The 20,349-nt window shown below is 42.1% G+C and overlaps 2 protein-coding genes across 13 annotated transcripts in view; one reads left to right on the top strand and one right to left on the bottom strand.

Moving 5' to 3' along the window:
• ryr3 (ryanodine receptor 3) overlaps positions 1-2,455 on the bottom strand; it is a 138,525-nt gene extending 136,070 nt beyond the window's left edge. For 10 of the 11 annotated variants that reach the window (XM_030404940.1, XM_030404941.1, XM_030404942.1 and 7 more), the window contains exon 1: positions 2,260-2,454. In XM_030404940.1, coding sequence (XP_030260800.1) covers positions 2,260-2,307 — 48 coding nt within the window. In that variant the 5' untranslated portion in view covers positions 2,308-2,454. Of the gene's footprint in view, positions 1-2,259 lie in introns of all 11 variants that reach the window. The other variant, XM_030404939.1, reaches the window with a different exon arrangement.
• A 4,647-nt stretch (positions 2,456-7,102) lies between these two features.
• Positions 7,103-20,349, top strand: part of fmn1 (formin 1) — a 30,728-nt gene continuing 17,481 nt past the window's right edge. The window contains exons 1-3 of one of the 2 annotated variants that reach the window (XM_030405171.1): positions 7,103-7,136; positions 9,097-10,814; positions 15,474-15,652. In XM_030405171.1, coding sequence (XP_030261031.1) covers positions 9,197-10,814; positions 15,474-15,652 — 1,797 coding nt within the window. In that variant the 5' untranslated portion in view covers positions 7,103-7,136; positions 9,097-9,196. Of the gene's footprint in view, positions 7,137-9,096; positions 10,815-15,473; positions 15,653-18,177; positions 20,342-20,349 lie in introns of those variants that run through there. The other variant, XM_030405172.1, reaches the window with a different exon arrangement.

The following is a 20,349-nucleotide window of genomic DNA, read 5'->3' as shown; positions in this document are numbered from 1 at the left end:
ACGCGCTACCTGTGGAAAGTTTAAAATAACCCTATTCTCACTGGACAAAAAGATAAGTAACACCCAACAGGTTCCGGCTTTTGTCTTCCATGTAAATGAGTACCACTGGCATTTACTCCCGTGTCAAATAGCTCTGCAGTGGTCACAACTATTTATTGGCCGCGGCTCTAATTGGCTGTGAGGAAAACACCCACGCGGACATGCCAATTTTCTGATGCCATGACGTGGGTTGAAGTTAAGGAGGTTGGTCAAAGACTTTTTTTCTATCCGTCTCTCTCCAGGCAGTGCTTAAACATAAAGGTAAAAAGATGTTTAAATTGTAACCACGCCTACATTCTCAGAGATGTCTAATTTAGAACATTAAGACTTTTTAGACTTTAAATTTGTAGGTAAATGATCTGCTGACTTAGACTGTTCCCTGTTCTTTTTCCACTTGAGGTATGTATTCCGTCACAGTTGAACAGGTGTCTGTTGACATATCTGGTCAACGTCACTTTATTGAGATAATGCAGTTAAAAAAAAAGGTCCCATGTGTAGGACTTAGGGACGTCCAGCAGCAAGACTGCAGATTGCAACCAACTGAATGCACCTCGCCTCACTGTTCCCTATGCTGGGCACTAAAAATCCAAAACACTAGAAGGTCCTTTGAAGAGACAGCATTGATTTCGTCTGCTCTGGGCTACTGTTGGGCAGACTTTGAGGAAGAGAGTCCCTCTTGTTCTGAAGAAGGTAACAAAAACATCTTTCAGGTGATTGAACAGCAACAGAAACATAGTCCCTGATAGATCCTGGCCCACTTGCTAGGTTACATTATATATATTTTTCTTATATTTTTCTCTTCACACCGTGGGTCTGAGGGAATGACACTTAAATCCTCTGCATGTCCTGTACATATGGCATTACTGACAATAAAGTTGACTTTGAGTTGAGAAGATACTTCATTTTTGCCAATAGATCCAACTAAATCTTACACACTGGACCTTTAATTCCTCACTGCATCGGTGTCACTAGTGGTTGACTGTGACTGTGATGGATTTAACAAGTCAAGAAAGAAAGTCTGAAGTGTGGACTAAAGGTCTAACCCTATTGGGACAGACATTAATAAATTGAAGTCAATGGTTGCTTGAGTGAAATACTGTAAATCCACTTTTATTTATTTTTTTTATATCATAGGAGCATTGTTTACAGAATGTGTATTTGGGATGTAAATCATCTATCAAAAGGGCTTGAATATGCAAAATGTCTAGTTTGTCATGGTAAAACTATATATCATTGAATCAAGCTACTTAATTGGACAGGAACAGATGTCAACCACTGAAAAAAGTGAAAGGAAACTGGCATGAAATGAGAAAAGTTGTGTTTTGAAAATCCATGGCGATAAAATCTGAGGGGCAGGGCACTCCAGGAGTCCTGGATGAGGTTTCAAGGGGCTCATAAACACCAGGAATCACCCCCAAGAACATCACATATTCACAGGACTGATGAGACCCAGGGTAGAAACAAAAGTGTCTTTCAGACTCATCCGGTGTGAAAGCAGGTAGACAGCCCTGCTGGGCATGTCGCCTGTGTCATGGCTCCTCATGCAACACCTGGGTCACACAGCTTCACGAGGCAACCGAGGAGGACGTGCGCCAGCCTCCACCGCCACAGATATTCCCACCGCACCAACATACAAGCTGTCATATCGTTTACAAAGATAAGCACTGTGCATAACCACGCAGAGCAAGAGCGAGGCTCGCCGTAAGCAATCTGCGTCAAACAACTAAAATAGTCACCGCAGACCGAGGGGCGGGCTGACGTGCGAGCGCAACTTGCTGAAACTCCTCTCCCCGGGGAGGACCGTCCATACATCCACACCGGGCAGACACACACGGGAGGATAGGTAATAAACAGAGAGCGGCGGTGGAGGGTGGAGGAGGAGGAGAGGGAGACGGTGTGGAGTCATTGCTGCCCTTGCACCAGCGGCGGGGCTGAGTCTCATTGAGATTCCGCACATCAGGAGTCCCGTCGACAGGTGCGCCGCGCAAACCAGCGGCAACTTCCACCCAAACACCGCTCGTGCACACGCGAAAAACAAGGGGGAAAAAAGAAAAGCCGGAATTGACATTTCAACTCCGCCAAACTTCCCCCCCACCATGAGCCACTTTTTTATGGGGGGGGGGGGGGGCGGCTGCTCGGGTTAATTGGCTGCACCGCGTGCCGCCCTCTGAAAGCGTTAATTGGCGACAAGGAAGCAGAAGCGGAATAATGTTTACTTACAGTTCTCAAGAACTGGATCTCATCTTCCGCTTCTCCGCCCTCAGCCATGGCTGTGAAGGAGCCTGCTCAGACTCTGGAAGCCACCACTGACTGCCGGCAGAAACGCGATGCTGCTCCTCTCAAGCCGATATTAGCATGGAGCTCATCCACAGCCATATAGGGCAGCCCGGCCGAGCCCCCTCCCCTCCTCCTCCTCCTCTCCTCTCTTCCTCCCCCTCCACCACCTACCTACCCCCTCATCCACCCTTCCTTCCCCCCTCCTCTCTCAGCAGCAGCAGCATTAGTGCGGACCAGTAGACGGGGCATCAGAGGGCGAGCTGCCCTGGAGATGGTGATGCTGGTGCCGGCGGCTGGTGATGATGATGATGTTGATGGTGGTGCTGATGAAGCTCGGGAGCAACAATTTTAAAATGCCTCAGCCAGCTGAGTCAGCAGTTTTGAACGCCTCCCCTCCCTCCCTCAGTGTCGCATGGTGGCCAGGAGGCAGACCTGAATGTAAAGTTATGAATGGCTGGAAACAGGTGGAATGTATAACTCAGTTACCCCAATTAAAGGGGCACTATGTAGTTTTTGGAGAAGAAAATAAAACAAAAAATAAATATTTACGATATTAATGATGTAATGATACAAACTCATAAATGTTTTATTTAATCTATAAGTGAATAAACAAGCTGCTCTCAGGGGAAAATAAGGTCCTCAGAACACTGTGTGAGACGAGACAGGTGTGGCAGGGTCCACCACATATAAACAAAGTAACACCGCATGAAACTGTGTGGTCCTTTAAGGTCACTTTGTTATTCGGTTTATTCACTCATGTAGAGAAAGAGAGTTTGTTTAGGCAGAAAAAAAAATCAGTCAATGAAGATATTTCTCCTCTGATAAGAATTTCGTCCTTAAAACTACATAATGCACCATTAAGTACACATTTGAGGAACTTGTACTTGTACTACATATTGTACCATACCATATGCTGTGATGGAATGTAACTAAGTTAATTTACTCAAGTACATCACTTAAGTACAATTATGGGTTATGAATTATTATATAGTTGTCCTTCACTCTGCATTTTCTGCCAATGTATAGGTCCACTCCACTCCATTTTGGAGGCAGATATTATATACCTTTTACTCCACTACATTTATATGATAACTTTAGTTATAACTTACTCCACAGTAACTCAGAGGGTAATCTATGTTTTTACTTCATTTATCTTCAGCTAGGCTATTTGGTTTATATACAACATATGAAAACAAGGCATTAAGTTTTATGTGTTTATGTGTTCATCATATATTTTGCACATAAAATATGTCAAACTATCAAATATAAAATATATTTGAGTGTATATTCAATCAGCTTCACCTCAACCACACACATGCATCCAACATATACTGCTAAAACACAAAGGGCTCATTTTACAGCATTATTCTTCCTGTGTGATACATTTTGCTGACAATATTCAGGTTCTTGTACTTAATAAAGAGTATTTTCACAATCTGGTATTGCCACTTTTACATAAGTAAAGGATCAGAATACTTCCTCCACCTCTGATGCAGAAGCAACAGTTTGTCTTGTTGTTTGCTCGTTAAAACACATGCTAGACTAATGACTGCTATCTATTTATGCACTTGCTACTTTTATCCTCAGCCTCATATGCCAACACACTTTCTTTGTTTACACCTTCTTGGTTTGCATATTATTTTGACAGAAATTAAAGTGATAAAAAGATTGTAAACTCAAATTCAGGTGGGTTTTTGTTTTTATTTTATTTTTTTTAGATATTTTGTCTAACACAGTGTCTCCCTGTTAACCGTAAAGCTCTGTGTTGCTTAGAAACAGGTGCATTGCAACTACCTTCCCACTCTGACGCCATCAATCCAACTCCATTTAAACCTTTCTTAGATTTAAAATGTTGTTTGACAGACATACAAACCTATTGTTATTCTTTTCAAAGATATTTTTAAGCGACTGTAGTTTCCCAATCAAGTCACACGACATTAGGATTGTATAGAAGTTATCTGAAATATTTAATTAAAACTTAAACTCTGTAGCTATGATCATAAGTGATATGCCGAAAGAAAGTTGCTCTTGATTCCAAATAGGGCCAGACTATCAAAATAATCTAATTTAATTGTCTCTACCTTCAACATCAGTTTCTACACAGAGCAAAGCCCAATGAGCATGCGTCAGGTGTCCATATGTGCCCTTCATATGGTCCCACTCACAGGACACATGAGAGAAACCTGCTGCGGATCATGACTCCTGCCAAGACATCGCTGACATCTAGTGGTCATGGAGTGAACTTCCAATAAAACTGTGTACACTATATTTCACATCCTACAGCATGATGTTATGGCCTGTGTGCATCTTTTTGTACATCAAACCATTTCATAAAAACCAAAGAACCTGACAATATCAGCTAGTGAGACCTTCATTATACAGAGTATTGTAAGAACCCACTCAAAGGAAGTCACACTCACACATTTTTTCCTGACTCAAACTGTCAGATTTGTTGTTCGGTTCAGCGTCCGTCTCTCTCATTTGAGCTGCGTTTCTGTATCACTGCCAATTTTTGTGTATTCTGGGGGAAAATTGTTCATGTGATTACTTATTGATCTGTTATCGTGTTCCTTCTTCTCCTTCTTTCAAAGACAATTTTCAAATGCAGGGTAACACTTTAGTTGCTTTAACAGTCTTTAAAAGTATCTAAAGATGCTTTTACAGCTACAGGATCTATAGACACAAAGGCATTGTGAGCATTAATAGATCCTGACTTATGCACTTTTACCTGTTAACCAAAATGTAACGTAAACTAACTAAAGTGTTGATAGTGTGGTTCCCAGAGCTCCTCTCAGGCTAAGCCCTTGCAGTGCAGTGGGCTGGGTCATCTGCTTTGCACTAAAGGAAAAGCCACTAAAAAAAGAAAGAAAAGAAAACTTTTTTATGAAAAGATTAATTAACCGTAAAGGTGCTCTATGTAGTTTTGTGGAGAAATGTTAAATTAGAAGATAAAGATCTTCACCAACTGATTATAGCATGTAATCAAATGATGGGAGACACTTCACAGGCAACAACTGTGATGAAAACTATAAACTAAATTTGACAACATTCTGCTGAAGTCTATTTTTGGAGTAAAGCAATGCATATTCGTCCATCTTCTTTGTAAAGACTTTCTGTACAGGTGCCACTGTTGTGGTTTCGGTGACATCAGCAGCTGCTTGTTTTCTTTAAACTTCTGTAATCCATCGGAGACAGTTGGCCAGTAGGTCAGATTAGCCCGCTGCACGCGCCAACCGGTGGGCAGCTCAACAGCTGACCCAAATACAGTCCATGGTCAGATTGTGGCAGGAGGACAGATGTGACTTTCATGTTTCAGGTTCATTTAGAGATTACACCCGCAAACGGGATTTAACTCAGTGTTTATTTCAGGCGGTGCTGGAGCGTAAGTACATTTGCTAAAGTAATGCAGTTTAAGGTTTAAGTTATGTGCTTTACTTCAGTATTTTCATGTTCTGCTACTTTATACCTCCTATAAATGTGTTCTTTTTACTCCACTACATGTATTTGATACTTTAGATACCTTGCAAATGAAAATGTGTTTTGAAACACACACACTCAGAATAATACTGGATATCAGATAAGATAATCAGTCACTTCATGTAACTAAAAAACGTTTTTCCCGTGCTGTACTTCTATACAGTTTGGAAGTTTTTGCTGTATAGTTGAGTATTTCCATTTTATGTCACATTTCATCTCAAATCCACAACAATTCAGAGAGAAATGCTGAATTAGTCACTTTACATGTTAATATTTAGCAGACAAAACCTTTAAGTAATAAATGGGCAATATTATAGTATGAATTAAAGTTGAGGGGAGTGATTCTGCTCTATAATTAGTTTTAGTTTGGATACTTTTAGTTCACTGTGTTATGAACTTTTGCTACATTAGATCATAGTAGTTACCTCAAAGATCCAGTGGTGTAAAAAGTACCTTCAAAGTCATCCTTGCGTTAAAGTACAGATATCATGTTAAAACATTACTTTGGTCAAATTGAAAGTCGCCCTTACGAATAGCAGTTGCGTAAACGTCTTAATGTAACTGATTAAATGTACTCAAATATCAAAGGTACAAGTAAAACATAACCTACATAACCTGGCACCATCATATCAAGCTGAACTGATCCATACCCACACACCCTCCCACACCCTCCGAAAGTAACTATTAACAAAAGTAATCAAATGAATGTACTTGAGCAAAAAGTCAAACACCGGCCTCCATTATGTTGAGGATGTGGAGTAACAGGAAATGGAAGTACTCAAATAAAGTACAAGTACATCAAAATTGTGTTCAGTATTTGATTAAATGTACTTAGTTATATTCTGTACTTAAAATACTTTTTCAGCACATATTTTTATTGTGAGGGCATAACTGCCTCTCCTAACAATAATACTAGGAACAAGAACGACAGAAATATAAGTTAAAAAACCCCACAACGAATACTGTTTTTTATTGCCACATTTCAACCTGTGTAATAAAGATTACTTTTTGAAAACAGAGTACATTCACTGGTGTCCATTCTGTCTTCATTCACTTATCCACGGTTGTCAAGAGGATTAGCTTTATTAGCAGCAAATCCTCATACCGTCTGTTTGTTTTTTGTGCCCCCCTCAGTACCTGTCAGCCCTCACGCAGATTAGTAGTAGTGAGTCTTATTTGAGGAGCCAATAGGAGGCCCTGGAACTCTCACGAAAGAGCGCTGATTGGCTTGAACCCGCGTGTGTCGCTCCAGTGGGCGGGCTGTTGTCCTCCGCCACCTGAGTGTCTCTGCAGGGAGGCAGAGGAGAAACCTGCTGCCACACAGAAGGATGAGGCTATAACGAGTGAGTGGGCGATTAAATACATATGTTACTGTTGCTGTTGGTGTATTTATATGAATACGTTTCAAAATAATGTGATTATTAGTAATTATTTTGTAAGTTTTGTCAATATTCTGTCTCATTGTCAACAATTCTGACTTCTATAAGAGCCCTTCTGTTTAAGAAATTAGGCTAACGTGTTGACGGATGCTAAAATTATCAAATGAAACTAGAATAACAAAAGTGAAGTTATACAATTGATTTATTTACGTTTTTTAAAGGCTGTGAATGAGAGTCAGGAGCTACAGAAACAGTTTCTCGTGTGTTTTCAGTGGATTAACTTTCCATAAAATTACCTTTAAATTCCATGACTGTCAAACAGGGTGAAGGCATCCAGGAATTTCTTTCACATGCATATTATCTTTGCACAAACCTGCACTGTTTATCTGTTTGTGATGCCTAAGAACTACTGAGGAAGTACTCAGAAGTAGCAGGACCACAGTGCATATATAATCAGGTACATGCAGAAGTCATGCATTCAAAACTTAAAGTGAAAGTACAGAAGTATGAATAACACGGTAAAAGTTCTCAAAGAATAATATGTATTATTGTTTTGGAGTTTGACTAGTGCTGCGTCCATGTGTAAGCATCACTGTTGCAGCTTTATCAAGGTGCTGCTGATTTAGGTTATTTTATACAATGCTGGGTGGCTCAATCCATAATAACACATCATCATTTATTTGCAGATATTTAGTCATATTTTAATCTGCAAATTGGTTATAACTTATGTAGTGGAGTAAATAGTATTGTATTTGTCTCCAGATCGTAGTGGAGTAGAGGTATATAATAACAGAAAATACTCAAGTGAAGTACAAGTGGACCCTGCCTTAAGTTTTTTATTGAAGATCCACTGTGCAGGATTTATAGGGATCGTTTGACAGAAATGCAATGTAATTTTCATAATTATGTTTTAATTAGTGTTTTGTTACCTGACACGAAGAACCATTCATTACCGTAGAATGAAGGCTGCACTATATATTGGACGACATGAGAACAATACAGACATATTCACCGGATAACTCGAATATGCACGTGACGCCACATTAGGCAGAAGTCACTATAGTTTAGAAAAAGTAAGTGGCATAAAAGCTACTAAGTGGCGACATTGTTAAAATGTCGCAAAAACACCATAAACACATCTATGATGCGTCGCCCTGAACGGACAAACCAATCACTGACTATCGAGAGGGCTTTTTGCATAGCTGGCTTCCACCATAAGGAAGGATGGAGTTAGGGGTAATTCGTTGGTTGCAGTCTGCAACTTCCCCACTAGATGCCACTAAATCCCACACACTTGGACCTTTAAGTACAATATCTGACTAAATGTACTTAGTAACGTTCCACCGCTGGTGTAAGATTAAACTAATTATTTTTTTCCAATAATTGATTGCTGATTATTTTCTCAATTGATCATTTGGTACATAAAATGTCAGAAAATTATGAAAAAAAAAAAAAAAACATGTATCACAACTTTACAATGCCCAAGATGACATATTTTTACTGCTTGTGCTGATCTACTGACCAAACAGATTCAGTTTAATCTCACCAAAGATTAAGAAAACCAGCAAGTATCTACATAAGAGAGGCTTAATGGAATTTGGGGCATTTTTTTAAAATAAAGAAAAGACCTAAATAGTAGACTACTGCTGTCAAAAATACAAATATATATATATAAAAAAATAACGATACACCGTTCTGAATATTTGAAAGTGTTTAAATGGATGTTTTTTCGATACACCAGTACAAGCTGCGCTTTGCTCTGACATTCCAGTATTGTAAATAGGCACTGTCAATCAGTTTGACATATCAGTGCTTGTGAGTATCAATTTATGCCCTTTTTGTTCTCAGCTTTCAGGTTTTTACTCCTCTCTAGATACATGCAAGTACAATCATTTAAAATCACATTTATATCTTTCTGTGGCAGGATACTTCAGAGTCCAGTTGACACTAAGAAGTCAGTGGTCTAACCCCTCCGAGCGATCCATTCATGCTGTAAAGCTTTATCTGTGTAATCAGATAACATCATGGAGAGCACTCACAAAACCTTACACCTCTACATCCCGATCTCTGAGAGGAGCTGTGTGAGTCCATCCCTCTCCCACTGCAGGGGCCCATCTCCCCCCTTTGAAGCCCCACTGAAGACCCAGCTAACCTCTAACTGTGAGGAGGCGGAGGGTCCAGCTGAAAAAGACAAATTAGGCCTGGCAGACTTGAAAGAAACCCTCAAAGCGTTGGACAACTTCTCTGAGATCCTCGAGTTGTTACCGTCGTGTTTGGAGTGCCAGGATTTCATGAGCATGGGCAACCAACAGGGCACGAAGATAAAGCCGAACTGTTACGGTTACTCTGAGAGTCGAGATGCTTTACCGAAATCCCCCAAGTTTCAGATCCCTCGAAAGAAAAGAAGACGAGTGGAGGGGCTTGTTTACACCGGCAGCTTTCAGCACAACCTCAAGACGACACCCGGGACTCCACGGATGCCTCAGAAGACGAGAAGGCTGACAAAGCTCGGGATAACTAACTCTCCTACCTTTCCGGTGTGGGACTTGGAAGAAGACCGCACGATCATGTGCACTCCTGCAGCCAGGAGGAAGAGAGTCATGGGTAAAGAAAGAGTTTCAGTGTCAAAAGAGAGCCTACAGGAGCTAAAGCCAACATGGAGAGTGAGGCTTCCTGATTCTTCGTCTGCAAGCAGAAAGGATTTCTCTGTAAAGGAAGAATGTTGTCTCTCTGACTCAGACACAGACGTCTCTGAATATGACAATGATATCTTCTCAACGAAGACGGAAGATGGGAGAACCAGGAATTCTCTAAAAGCTCAAATCAAACAGGCAGAAAGAGATCAAGAAATGAAGGCAGAAGCTGAAGAGAAGTCTTCTCAACGGAGGTATGAAGAGATGGGGAAGGAGGCTGCAGCGCAGCGAGTGATCGGCAAGATTGAGGAGGTGGAGGGCATCATACGTCGGGTGAGTCTCACCAGTTCGGACTTGATCGGAGAAGGCGGCAACGGGAGAGAAGGAGAATTCTGTTCCCAGTTGGAGATCCAGAACAAGGGGTGCGATGGGGAGAATCCTCTGCTGGTTGAGGAGCTTCACGCGCTGGGTGAAGCTCTGAGCCAGAGTCTGCGTCAGGTCCTCAAGATGGAGGGGACAAAAGCAGAGAGGGAAGCCTTCAAAGACACAAAGAAGACTTCTTACAAGCAAACCCTCGTAGGATCAACAAGAAGGCCTCGAAATCTGTCACCAAATTCTAACCACTTCACCTCAACTGTGCCAAAGAATTCCTCCCCCCTTCCCTTGCCAACTCACTCTTCTATTCTAGATGTTTCCCAGAGAACGTCCAGCGGCTTTGAAGGCTTGTCTCCCATCCTGTCACCTCAACTCACGTCCAGCAAGCAATCTCTGCCTGCGAGCCTGACTGATCAGCATGAAAGAGAAGTCTCTGAGCGCCACATTAGGTGGATGAGCTCAGCTGAGGCCAGTTCACTCCCTTGGGGGGATGAAGGCTGTGAAAGTGCAGCCACAGTCGCTGGTGGGACAGAAAATGATCAGAAGAATATTAGGAAGATTTTGGAGAATCAGACGTTGACGTCCAGACGCACCAGCGAGGCAGAAGTCGATCAAGATGATCTGCTCTCGTCAGGTAAGATTGCTAATTTTGCAACAACAAAAAACTTATGCATCTGTAATTAAAAACTAAGTAAACTAGTAACTTAAGCTGGGGGTCAAAGATCAGTTTTGACCTGTGAGGGAAGAAGGTTTATCGAGCTGCTGCTCCAGAGCTATTGATCGCATCACATGATCTTCATCAGCAGGTTGTGTTTGACCAGTTGTCATGGGACTGAAGATGTTGAATTTCCTTTTGGCTCTCTTAGCGCTTCATCAATTTCTTGCCCGTGTCAGCTTAAAAATTCAACTTTAAAGTTTATGATTGACCTTGGAAGCATCAGCCAGAACCTCAAGATCCATTTAGTAGCTGTTCTGAGACTTTTTATTAAATCCATGCATAGTAGATGTTTTCAAGACTGAATGTAGGAGAAAGTCGTTAAAGTGCTTACAATTTAGATGGAATGTTAAAGACTTGGATGCCTCGAAAGTGCTCTAAAAGCAAAACTTTGCTCGAACACAGAATGAATGAATGGTCAAGAATGAAGTAGAATGCATACCATCACCAAGACCAGTCAAGAGCAATCCTCTTTGTACTCACTCACACTTTTCTTGCACGATTCCCTAAGAAATTGGTGAAAATGTTGAAAAATGCCCTATATTACACTGTTCAGGAAAGTGCCAAAACATACATGGATCCACATCAAAAGTTAATGGGGTCTATTCTGGGCTGAGATCCATCATCCATCCAGATTTCGTGGTAATTCGCTCAGTGGATTTTGTGTAATTCTGCTGACAAACCAACGGACAAATAAACAGTACACAGGTGAAAACATGACCTCAAGTGAGAATATATTTCATAGCTTTTGATCGCGGTGCTGCTATTGACAAGTTACGGCCGATGCCCAGAAGACAGTGACACCTACTTGAGAACTGTTGGTATAGTTTTCTTCAATAATCGTACGGTAAGGTATAAGGAAGGCTTGATTTTACACATTTGTGCAGGATACTCAACCTAACAGGACGTTATATCACTTACTTTAATATTTGGTTTTCAACTGTAGGTATTTATATGAATATAGGTATTTTAAAAGATTGTAGCTGTAGTTTGTATCGTGTGTCTCATTTTGTGCTCCATGGTCAGTGAGCGTGCGGTGGATTAAGCTATGTATCAGCGTGAAGAGCAGAACAGCATGACACTGACTTTTAGTGACTGGTTGGTGATGTGAACGGAGGAGAAAGAGCAGACGGCTTCAGAGGCGCTGCACGCTGAGTCCTGACTGTCAGATATACACATCGATTAAGACTCAGCCTGGTGGTGTCTGGACCCGTTCTCCGCCGTAGTCTCTCCGTCTCTCTCTCTCTCTGTCCGTCTCTCTGCTGAAGGATGTGTGGCAGTCTGTAAATAATGACCCCGTGCTGGTTTGACATACCACCACGTCTCTGTGTGTGTGTCTGCGCTCACTCAGGAATGAAGTGCTGCTGAGCACCTGATGTGGATACTCTCATTGTCCTTCATTGGCGCTGACCTGGGACACGAGAGCAGACAAGCAGAAAATGTGTGTGTGTGTGTTCCTGTGTGTGAGCTGACACTACCCAGAGGACGCTACAGCCTGGGACAGAGGCCTGTGACAGGAACACCGAATCAATTGCATGGAAATAAAAAGGTTGTCTGGGTTCGAACAAAGTCATGATAGTTTGGAACTGCTTAATTTTAACCGTTTCGTTTTTCAGGGTTGCTTGAACACAATCGCTCACGTACGCCGGACATCTTTTAGAATTTGAAAATTAAGGACCCATGTGTTGTGTTGCCTCTTGGTGTTGGGATTGGCAAGAATTAGATGATGATCAAAACGTAAGAAATGCAGATACCTGAGTAAAAAAAATCTGTATTTATGGAGTGGCTGGTTCACATTATTAACAAAAATCTCCAGTTTATGCAACTCTCTCCTTCATGCGCACCTGCTGTGGGCCTCTTATTCTGCTGTTATTCCCGATTTACGGTGTCAAGCATGGATGGGTTTGTGTGGGGAGACGTCCAGTGAATGGACAACAAGTCAAGAGGATGATAAGTTAACTTAATAGAAAAAAAGGCATTGATTTCTGTGGCTACAAAGGAATTCTGTAAACGCCATTTTTCACACTTGTATTTCGACAAATAATTGAAATGTGAACTTAACAATTATTGACGCAGTTAAAAGTGCTTGAATTTAACTGCAAAAAAGTTGTATGCACGGACTGTAGCTGCTGATGTCTCTCTATGCCAAGATATCATGCCTCTTATGGTAGATCATATTGAAATATTGTTGCCTTGGTGACATCTGTGTGTCATTTTGTGTGTATGAACTCTCCCTAAACCCAATAATTCTTGAGTAATGCAAATATAAAACTGATTTTCACCATAATGTGGATTATATAGTTATACATAGTTAGGATATATAGATCAACAAAGAGACATAATATTCAATATACTATTTCACGCTTATTAAAAGATACAATTTGTAATATAGTTGTAAGGTAGTATAGTAATATGAGGATGGTGAAACAACATTTAAATGTTAATCATATAACTCGAGAATGTTTTATAACCAGTTAAACATTCCTTTTTTTATTGTCCCTGTTTTTGGGACAATAAAAAAAAAAAATAATTGCTTTAGTCCAGCAGGCAATCTGATGTCTCATCCTCACCTCTCAGGAAACTGAGGCTCGACCAGGCTGTGCAGCGGGACGCCCGGCTGTCCAAATAGGATTAATGCTCTGAGCTTTGTGAAACACAACACATCTTTAGAGGACGATGATTAGAGTGAGAGGAAGAAAAGGCATGCAGGGCCCCTCTGAGGGTGTTGTTGTTCTCAAAGTGCACTGTTCTGCTCGCCCTGGTCAAATCGGGGACAGATAACACATTCCCACAAGCTGTTCAACCTGGCTCTGAGGACGCTTGCATGAAGAGTTACACAGCTGAAGTCATTGTTGGCGTCTTTTATCTGAAATGATACGGACAGATTTTCTGTAGAACAGCTGTACCGAAAGATAGAGTTGGATCGGCATTTAAGAGGGAAAATCCACTCTTCAAGGTTGAGCTGCCTTTGACCACATCTGGTATTAGCCCAAACAGGGCACACAGAACATGTTTTGGCTTGATGGCAGTGGGAGTTAAACCCCTAACTCTCGAGTTACCTCACACCCCACTGTACAGGAATAGATAGTTTGATTACTGAAACATGTATCCAAGTTAGTTTGACATTTTCTGTGTGATCACTTCAAAACCTGCAGTCTGAGCTCTAATAGTTTTTTAATTAGCTCATTTGGTCGGGGATCAGTAGCTGTCACCTTCACAACACAGTGCATCAATCAGCCATCTTTGAATGAATGTGTACATCGTGGAGTGTAACTGACAGGGATCGTGCTGCTTTATTATAACTACTCTAGTAATAATCATTTAAATGAATGCTATTTCAATAAATGTCTGCAAAGTCACTCTGCCGCTGACAGACCAGGACGTCTCCGCAGCACCATAGTACTTCATTGTAATGCTGTTCTGTCACACGTCTGTCACTGCGGCTTCTTGCCATTATGATGCTGCACACAGCCATGTCGCGATTTTGATTATATTTAGATTAGTTGTGCAGCTGTAGAGGACAACGTGCAACAGGTGCCCATTGGCTGTGACCCAAAATCGGAAAGTGAAGCAGCTCAATACACAATTAATTAAACTAGGGTGTGATGATGTGACAGCGAGAATGCTGGAGATGTCTTCGTCTAAGAGAGTAAGTAATGTTTATTTTCAGCTGAAGTTCTGTCTCACATCCTCATGGTGACACTGTAACACACAAGGTTTACTGCTGACTGCTGACTTTTGAATATCCTTGTGTTGGTTAGTTTGTATAAAGGCAAGTTTACAGTCTTGACCTTCAACATGTATCACGTGTGGAGAGCATTTTGACCGTTTGCCTCCATGATTAGAGAAAGAATTCAGAGGAATTATCTATATTGTCTTATAGATCTTATAATTATCTATATCCTTGACACACATTTGACAAACAACACAGACAACAGACAGACATGATGACATGATAATAATGTTAAAAAAAAAACTTTATTTATAGTCTATAGCACCTCTCACGCAAGGGACTATAGCGCAACGTGCTGCACAATAAAGTAAAGAAACAAGAGCATAAGAATAGGCAAACTACAAACCAAGAAAACAAAAGAGACAATATAAAGGACAGGTATGCTAATAAAAATAAGATATATGTAAAAGAAGAGAACAAAACGAAGGTCTGCATAATGTCGCTACAACTTGTTAGCTGGAGCAAAACAATGTTGATACCCCTCTGTTCTACACCTTGGGAGGATGACATTGCTCACTGTGCAAAAGATGTGAGCACTCCTTTAAAATGTGTGCTTGTTATGCACTTTACCTGTCAGTGTACCCTTCGTACATAGTGTTGAATCTCTGTGTGTTGTGATGTGTCTTTTACAGTCCTGTGTATGTATTCCTGTTAAATAGCCAACATGCTTTACTGAAAAGCTGTCCGAATCTAGTGGGAAATGTCAGATTCATTGTGGCTTCTCTGGTCATTAAAGAAATGGACCTGTGTCACGTGGAAACGACAGATGCGGGCCGCTTTAACACGCAGTCTGAGATCGATGCAGCCTCAGCTCTAATTGTGATTCGACTCCCGTTCTTCTCCAGACGAGGCTCTGCAGAGGCAGGAGGAGATCTGGCAGCAGGAGGTGGAGGAGTCTCTGTCCGTCTGCAGGTCGCTGTCTCATCCCTCCAGACCCAAGCTCATCGACTTCCTGCGCATCACGGCCCCGGAAGATGACATCACCGACACGCCGACAGCCACGCCTCTCCCGCCGGAGCTCAGGGTGAGTGGCTTCTTGAACGAGGATGATAATGCTGCATCATCATGACACTGACCCACATTTTCACACGACGGTGGAGTCCGGTCTCTGTGGGGCCATCATTGCCTCACAGCCCTGTTGATCCAGGTCCAACGAATTGGCCTCATACAGTTACAGTTACAGTAATACAGTGTGTGACAAAGAGGTCCTTGTGGATACGTAACAGGAGGGGTTTAAAGCAGCTCTGTAGGTGCATTGTATAAGCACTGGTAGCTGAATTAGCATGAAATAGTAGTTTTCTGGGTTTAAAGCTCTTAAGCTCTGCCACGTTGCCTCTGTGTACAGAACATGCAAGTGTGGAGTTGTTTTCCTGGACTGTCCCTGGACTTTACATGATTTCCATATATTTTGACCATTTCGAAATGAAAAATAGTATATTTTTAGACCCAGTTAAATTAGAAACAAGTAAAGAATCTGGACTTCCCTTATCCTTTTCCAATTTTTAAACTACTCTGAACGCAGCAAAGCAAGTTTTAAAGCAACATTATGTATAATTAGTTTGGTTTGTTTGGAGTGTGACACCACTTCTGTAAACACAGAGCCCAGGTTTCTGGTTCAATGCAGCATGCCAAGCTAACATAACCTGAACCGGAGACAATAACACCTGAATACAACATGCTACAGACTACAGGCTACAGGCTACAGGCTACATGCGGACGCTCGGTCAAAATGGACTGACTTTATGATCAAAAACTAGAAAGTCAGCTACCTTGGTAACACAAAAAAAACCAAACATCAAGCAAGTGCAACAACACAGGACATAAAACTTAGCAAGCCAGCTAATGTTGCTATAGGTCGGGTTCGACATCTAGCCTCTTGCTCGATGACTCTCTCTTCTTAGCTTCCTCTGTCAACACCAGCTGGTTAGGTTTAGGCACAAAAAAAAAAACGAAGTCTTTTTAAAAAACCATCCAACTCTCCATCCGCTCCGCTCCTCCTCCCGCTGTGAAATCGACATAGTCAAAATGTAATATGAACGTGACCAAACACCAAATGTCAATATAGCACAAAGTCTGTGACATGTAGAAGCTTGGATGTTTCTGTTTGCAGAAACATGAACTGAATATGAATTATTCTGGAATCTGGACACTGAGTGAAGCAAATAGTCAGAAGTTCTCATTTTAAAAGTAAGTTACAAGTTTAGGTCTGTTTAACATCAGAAAAGATGATGTTATTTCAGCTACACTTAACTGCAGTATATTGATCTACTATACAAAGCGCATTGTATTTTTGCTGCCTCATGTGCTGGATAAAGTCCAGTGTGTTTGTTCAGGAGTGTGTGTGTGTGTGTGTGGGTATGCACTTTGGTCTTAATGCTATTTCATGGGATTATCTGGATCCATTCCTATTACATAAACGCAGCTCCCATAAAGGCTACAGTGTCCCTCCCTGGGAATGCAAAAGCACTTTATTAGCATTCATATGATTAAGTGGAGCCGGTTAAGGCGTCACTGCAGAGTCCGGCCCGGTCTGAATACAATAAGTGACAGAGAAAGTTACACAGTGTAATGATATGCAGTGGAACGTTATCACCGGGGTGATCTGTCGCTCACCTGCTGCTGGCCAAGATAATGTGACACAAAACAAACAAGGGTGGAACCCGAGAGTTAAGACACAAATACGCAATCATGAAGCGGTGAAGGAGGAAGGTTAGAGTTTTAAACTCAGGAATCCATAACACAACACACACACCATTTAACACCTGTATGTGTGCACATGTTAACAGTTTTAAATGTCTTTAGTGTTTAATGCTTTTTCCTGTAGTCAGTAGCTTCCCTCCTCTTTTTCTAATGTCAATGAAGTGTCGCACTAATCTCGCCTTTAAATCATTGCACAACACTGCATTTGTTTTTATTGTACACCACTTTAGAGCCTCAAAGTCACAGATATATCGATATCTGCATATAAGTTGGTCCTATATGCATAAATCTGATATCTTATTTTTATAAGATAATAAAATGCAGAAAAAGATGCTTGGGGGAATTTCATGATTATTGAATCAGCTGTGAAGTTTACTGTTGAGCGCACTGATGTGATTTAAGACAATAAAATCAATTATTGAGTGATTATTAAGAACATCAGAGATCATTGCATTGAAATTTTCTTTCTATCTATCTATCTATCTATCTATCTGTCTATCTATCTATCTATCGCGATCTGTGTCACCAGTTTGAATGTGATATCACTGGTTGCTTTATTTTGAAAATCTGCATGTTGATCTATTTATTCTAAATACAAAAACAAAAGCCAAATTTGACAACTGCTGTTCAGGGTACTTTACATAATGCATTGAAAAGTATCAGGCTAATTAAAATGCTATTTAATTTGAATTTGAATTTTTATTGAATTTTAATCACTTTGTCAAATTAGCATACTGTGTATTCTTTTGAATGTCAGCTGATTAGCGTTGCAGTGTAGGTGGGGTTAGACCCGCTAAGACTCTCAGACTAGCCGGCTGTTGTTCAGTGCCTGCAGGGGAGCAGAGAGACTCCCTGTCACTGTGGATTTACAGGCCAAACGTTTAACAAGTGATCCCTGGCAGTCAGCTCTGGGTGTGGTGGCCCTCCATCTGCTGTGGGTGGCTTCCTCGGCCTTAACGGCTCACGGATCTGTCAGGGTGTTGTCAGAAACGGTGGCTGGAGTCACCATCTGCTTCCAATTACACTATGACAGTATGCAGGTTGGCGTCCGGAGCGCAGCCTTGGTAAACTGCCGCAGCGAGTGTAGAGAGGAGCCGGAGGGGAAAGGAAGGAGGCAGAACTTGGAAGCGAAAGCTGCGACTTGGATCTGATTTTAACTGTGGTTGAGCTGAGTCACTGTAGCCGGCAGAGGCATGGAGCCGGGCTGCACTTTTCCATTACTCTGTGGATTTTTTTCTCCTGTAATTGGTCTGACTGGGAGACTAACAGCTGCCTCCAGCTTTAGGTTTGGAAGTTTCGTTCTCTGGTAAGACATGAAGGCGATGTAGCAGGAAAAGGATCATTTCTTTTCACCAAACTGGAGCGGAAACAGGTCGGATTTTCTCAAGTTGTGATGTGACTCTATTGACTTTTCTTGCTTTCATTTGCTGCATGCTCCTGGAGCCATTTATACAAATTCCCGCATGCGATACAGATGCCTTAACACCCATTACAACCTCTTGGCTTGCATTTTTTTTCCAATGTGAGAAAGCAGATACGAGCTGTGTGAACGGTAACCGTAATGTTGACAGTGTTGGAAAACCTTTTCACCAACTTCCTGCTCCAATCGCAGCTTTATTAATGAGGAGACTCTGATTTTCTGAAAATGGAGAAGCAAAAAGCCATCCTAAAATTTTTCCGGACTCTCTCAGAGGAGCAAAATGAGGACATAATGCAAGGAGACACGGAGCTGAGCTTCAATCTGAAGAAAAATGGGGATATGAGATTTGAAGATGCTCTGGAGAGCAGTAGAGACTCCTTATTGTACTTTATATCGCCTCTGGAAGAAGAGGAGATCACCTCAAACCCAGTGGGACGTTTAGGAAATGACACAGAGATGACAGATGAGGAGAGGAATAATGTCAACCTGACGGAGCGGCAACGCAAGGCCGCAAACGATGAAAATGTCTCAGAGAGGTGCTGTGACAGTGGCGGCAGCGTATCGCCGGATGAATGCGCTTTGAAGGAATCCCGGCAAGCAGAGTGTCGACACGTTTCAACTGAGCGCACAGGTAACGATTGTGATTGTGTTGCACCAATGGGTGTTGAGGAGGATGACACAGAGGAGTCCAACCAGAGAGCGGGAAAAGACAATCATCACTGCCAGGAAGATTTCATCGTTCCTGATCCCGATTGGGGTGCTGATCCTGGGAAATCAACCAAAGGTTGGCCATCCGAAGCCGAACATGTCGTGATGACAACAACTCAGACAGGAGCTCGAGTCGAGGTGCAAACTGTCAGCCCTCCGTGTTTTAAAGATGATGACGAAGAAGAGAAAAGCTGTGCAGAAGAGGAAAATGAAGAAGAAGAAGAAAACGAAAAAAGAGACGTATTCCCGGACTCTTCCGCCCAACTTCCCTTTCCTTCCATCCCTAAAGACACAAATATCGTCATAACACCTGCAGGTAATAACCCTCCAACTGGATCCACCTTCACCAGAGCCACCTTCTCGCCAGGCTCCCCAACAGATAAGCAGGTCCAGCTCCCAGCCCTCTTCAGCGCGATGAGGGTCCTGAGGAAGGGGGTGGTCGGGCCCGAGCACGACACCGTGGCCCCGATCAGGAGGGACGTTTCCCCTGAGAAGCAAGGGGATGCTAAAGTCCAGGGGGGCTTCCTGGAGCAGATCTCCCAGCTCCTCAGCAAGGAGAAGAAGGAAGGGGGGGCTGAGGAAGATGAGGACGACACCAGAGAGAAGGGTGAAGAAGGTGAAGAGTGCGAGAGTAAGGAAGTCCGAACAGAGGAGGGTGCAGAGGTTTCAAATGAGCGTAGAAAACCTTCTGTGTCCAGTGCGGAGGCAGCATTCGACGCGTTCAAAGCATTTTTCACCCCAAAGCCTCTGAAGAAGGACCCAGCAGACAAGGTGGACCTGGAGGCCGTGAGGAAGAAGATCAGAGCGGATAAAGACGCGCTGAGAGCGCTTTTTGACAGGACCGCCAATAAGACGCCAGAGAAGAAAGACTCCCCTGACCTTAAAGTATGAAT

Source organism: Sparus aurata, chromosome 22, assembly GCF_900880675.1.
Source record: "Sparus aurata chromosome 22, fSpaAur1.1, whole genome shotgun sequence".
In the NCBI taxonomy this organism is placed as follows: Eukaryota; Metazoa; Chordata; class Actinopteri; order Spariformes; family Sparidae; genus Sparus; species Sparus aurata.
This window is presented reverse-complemented; position numbering and strand designations above follow the sequence as displayed.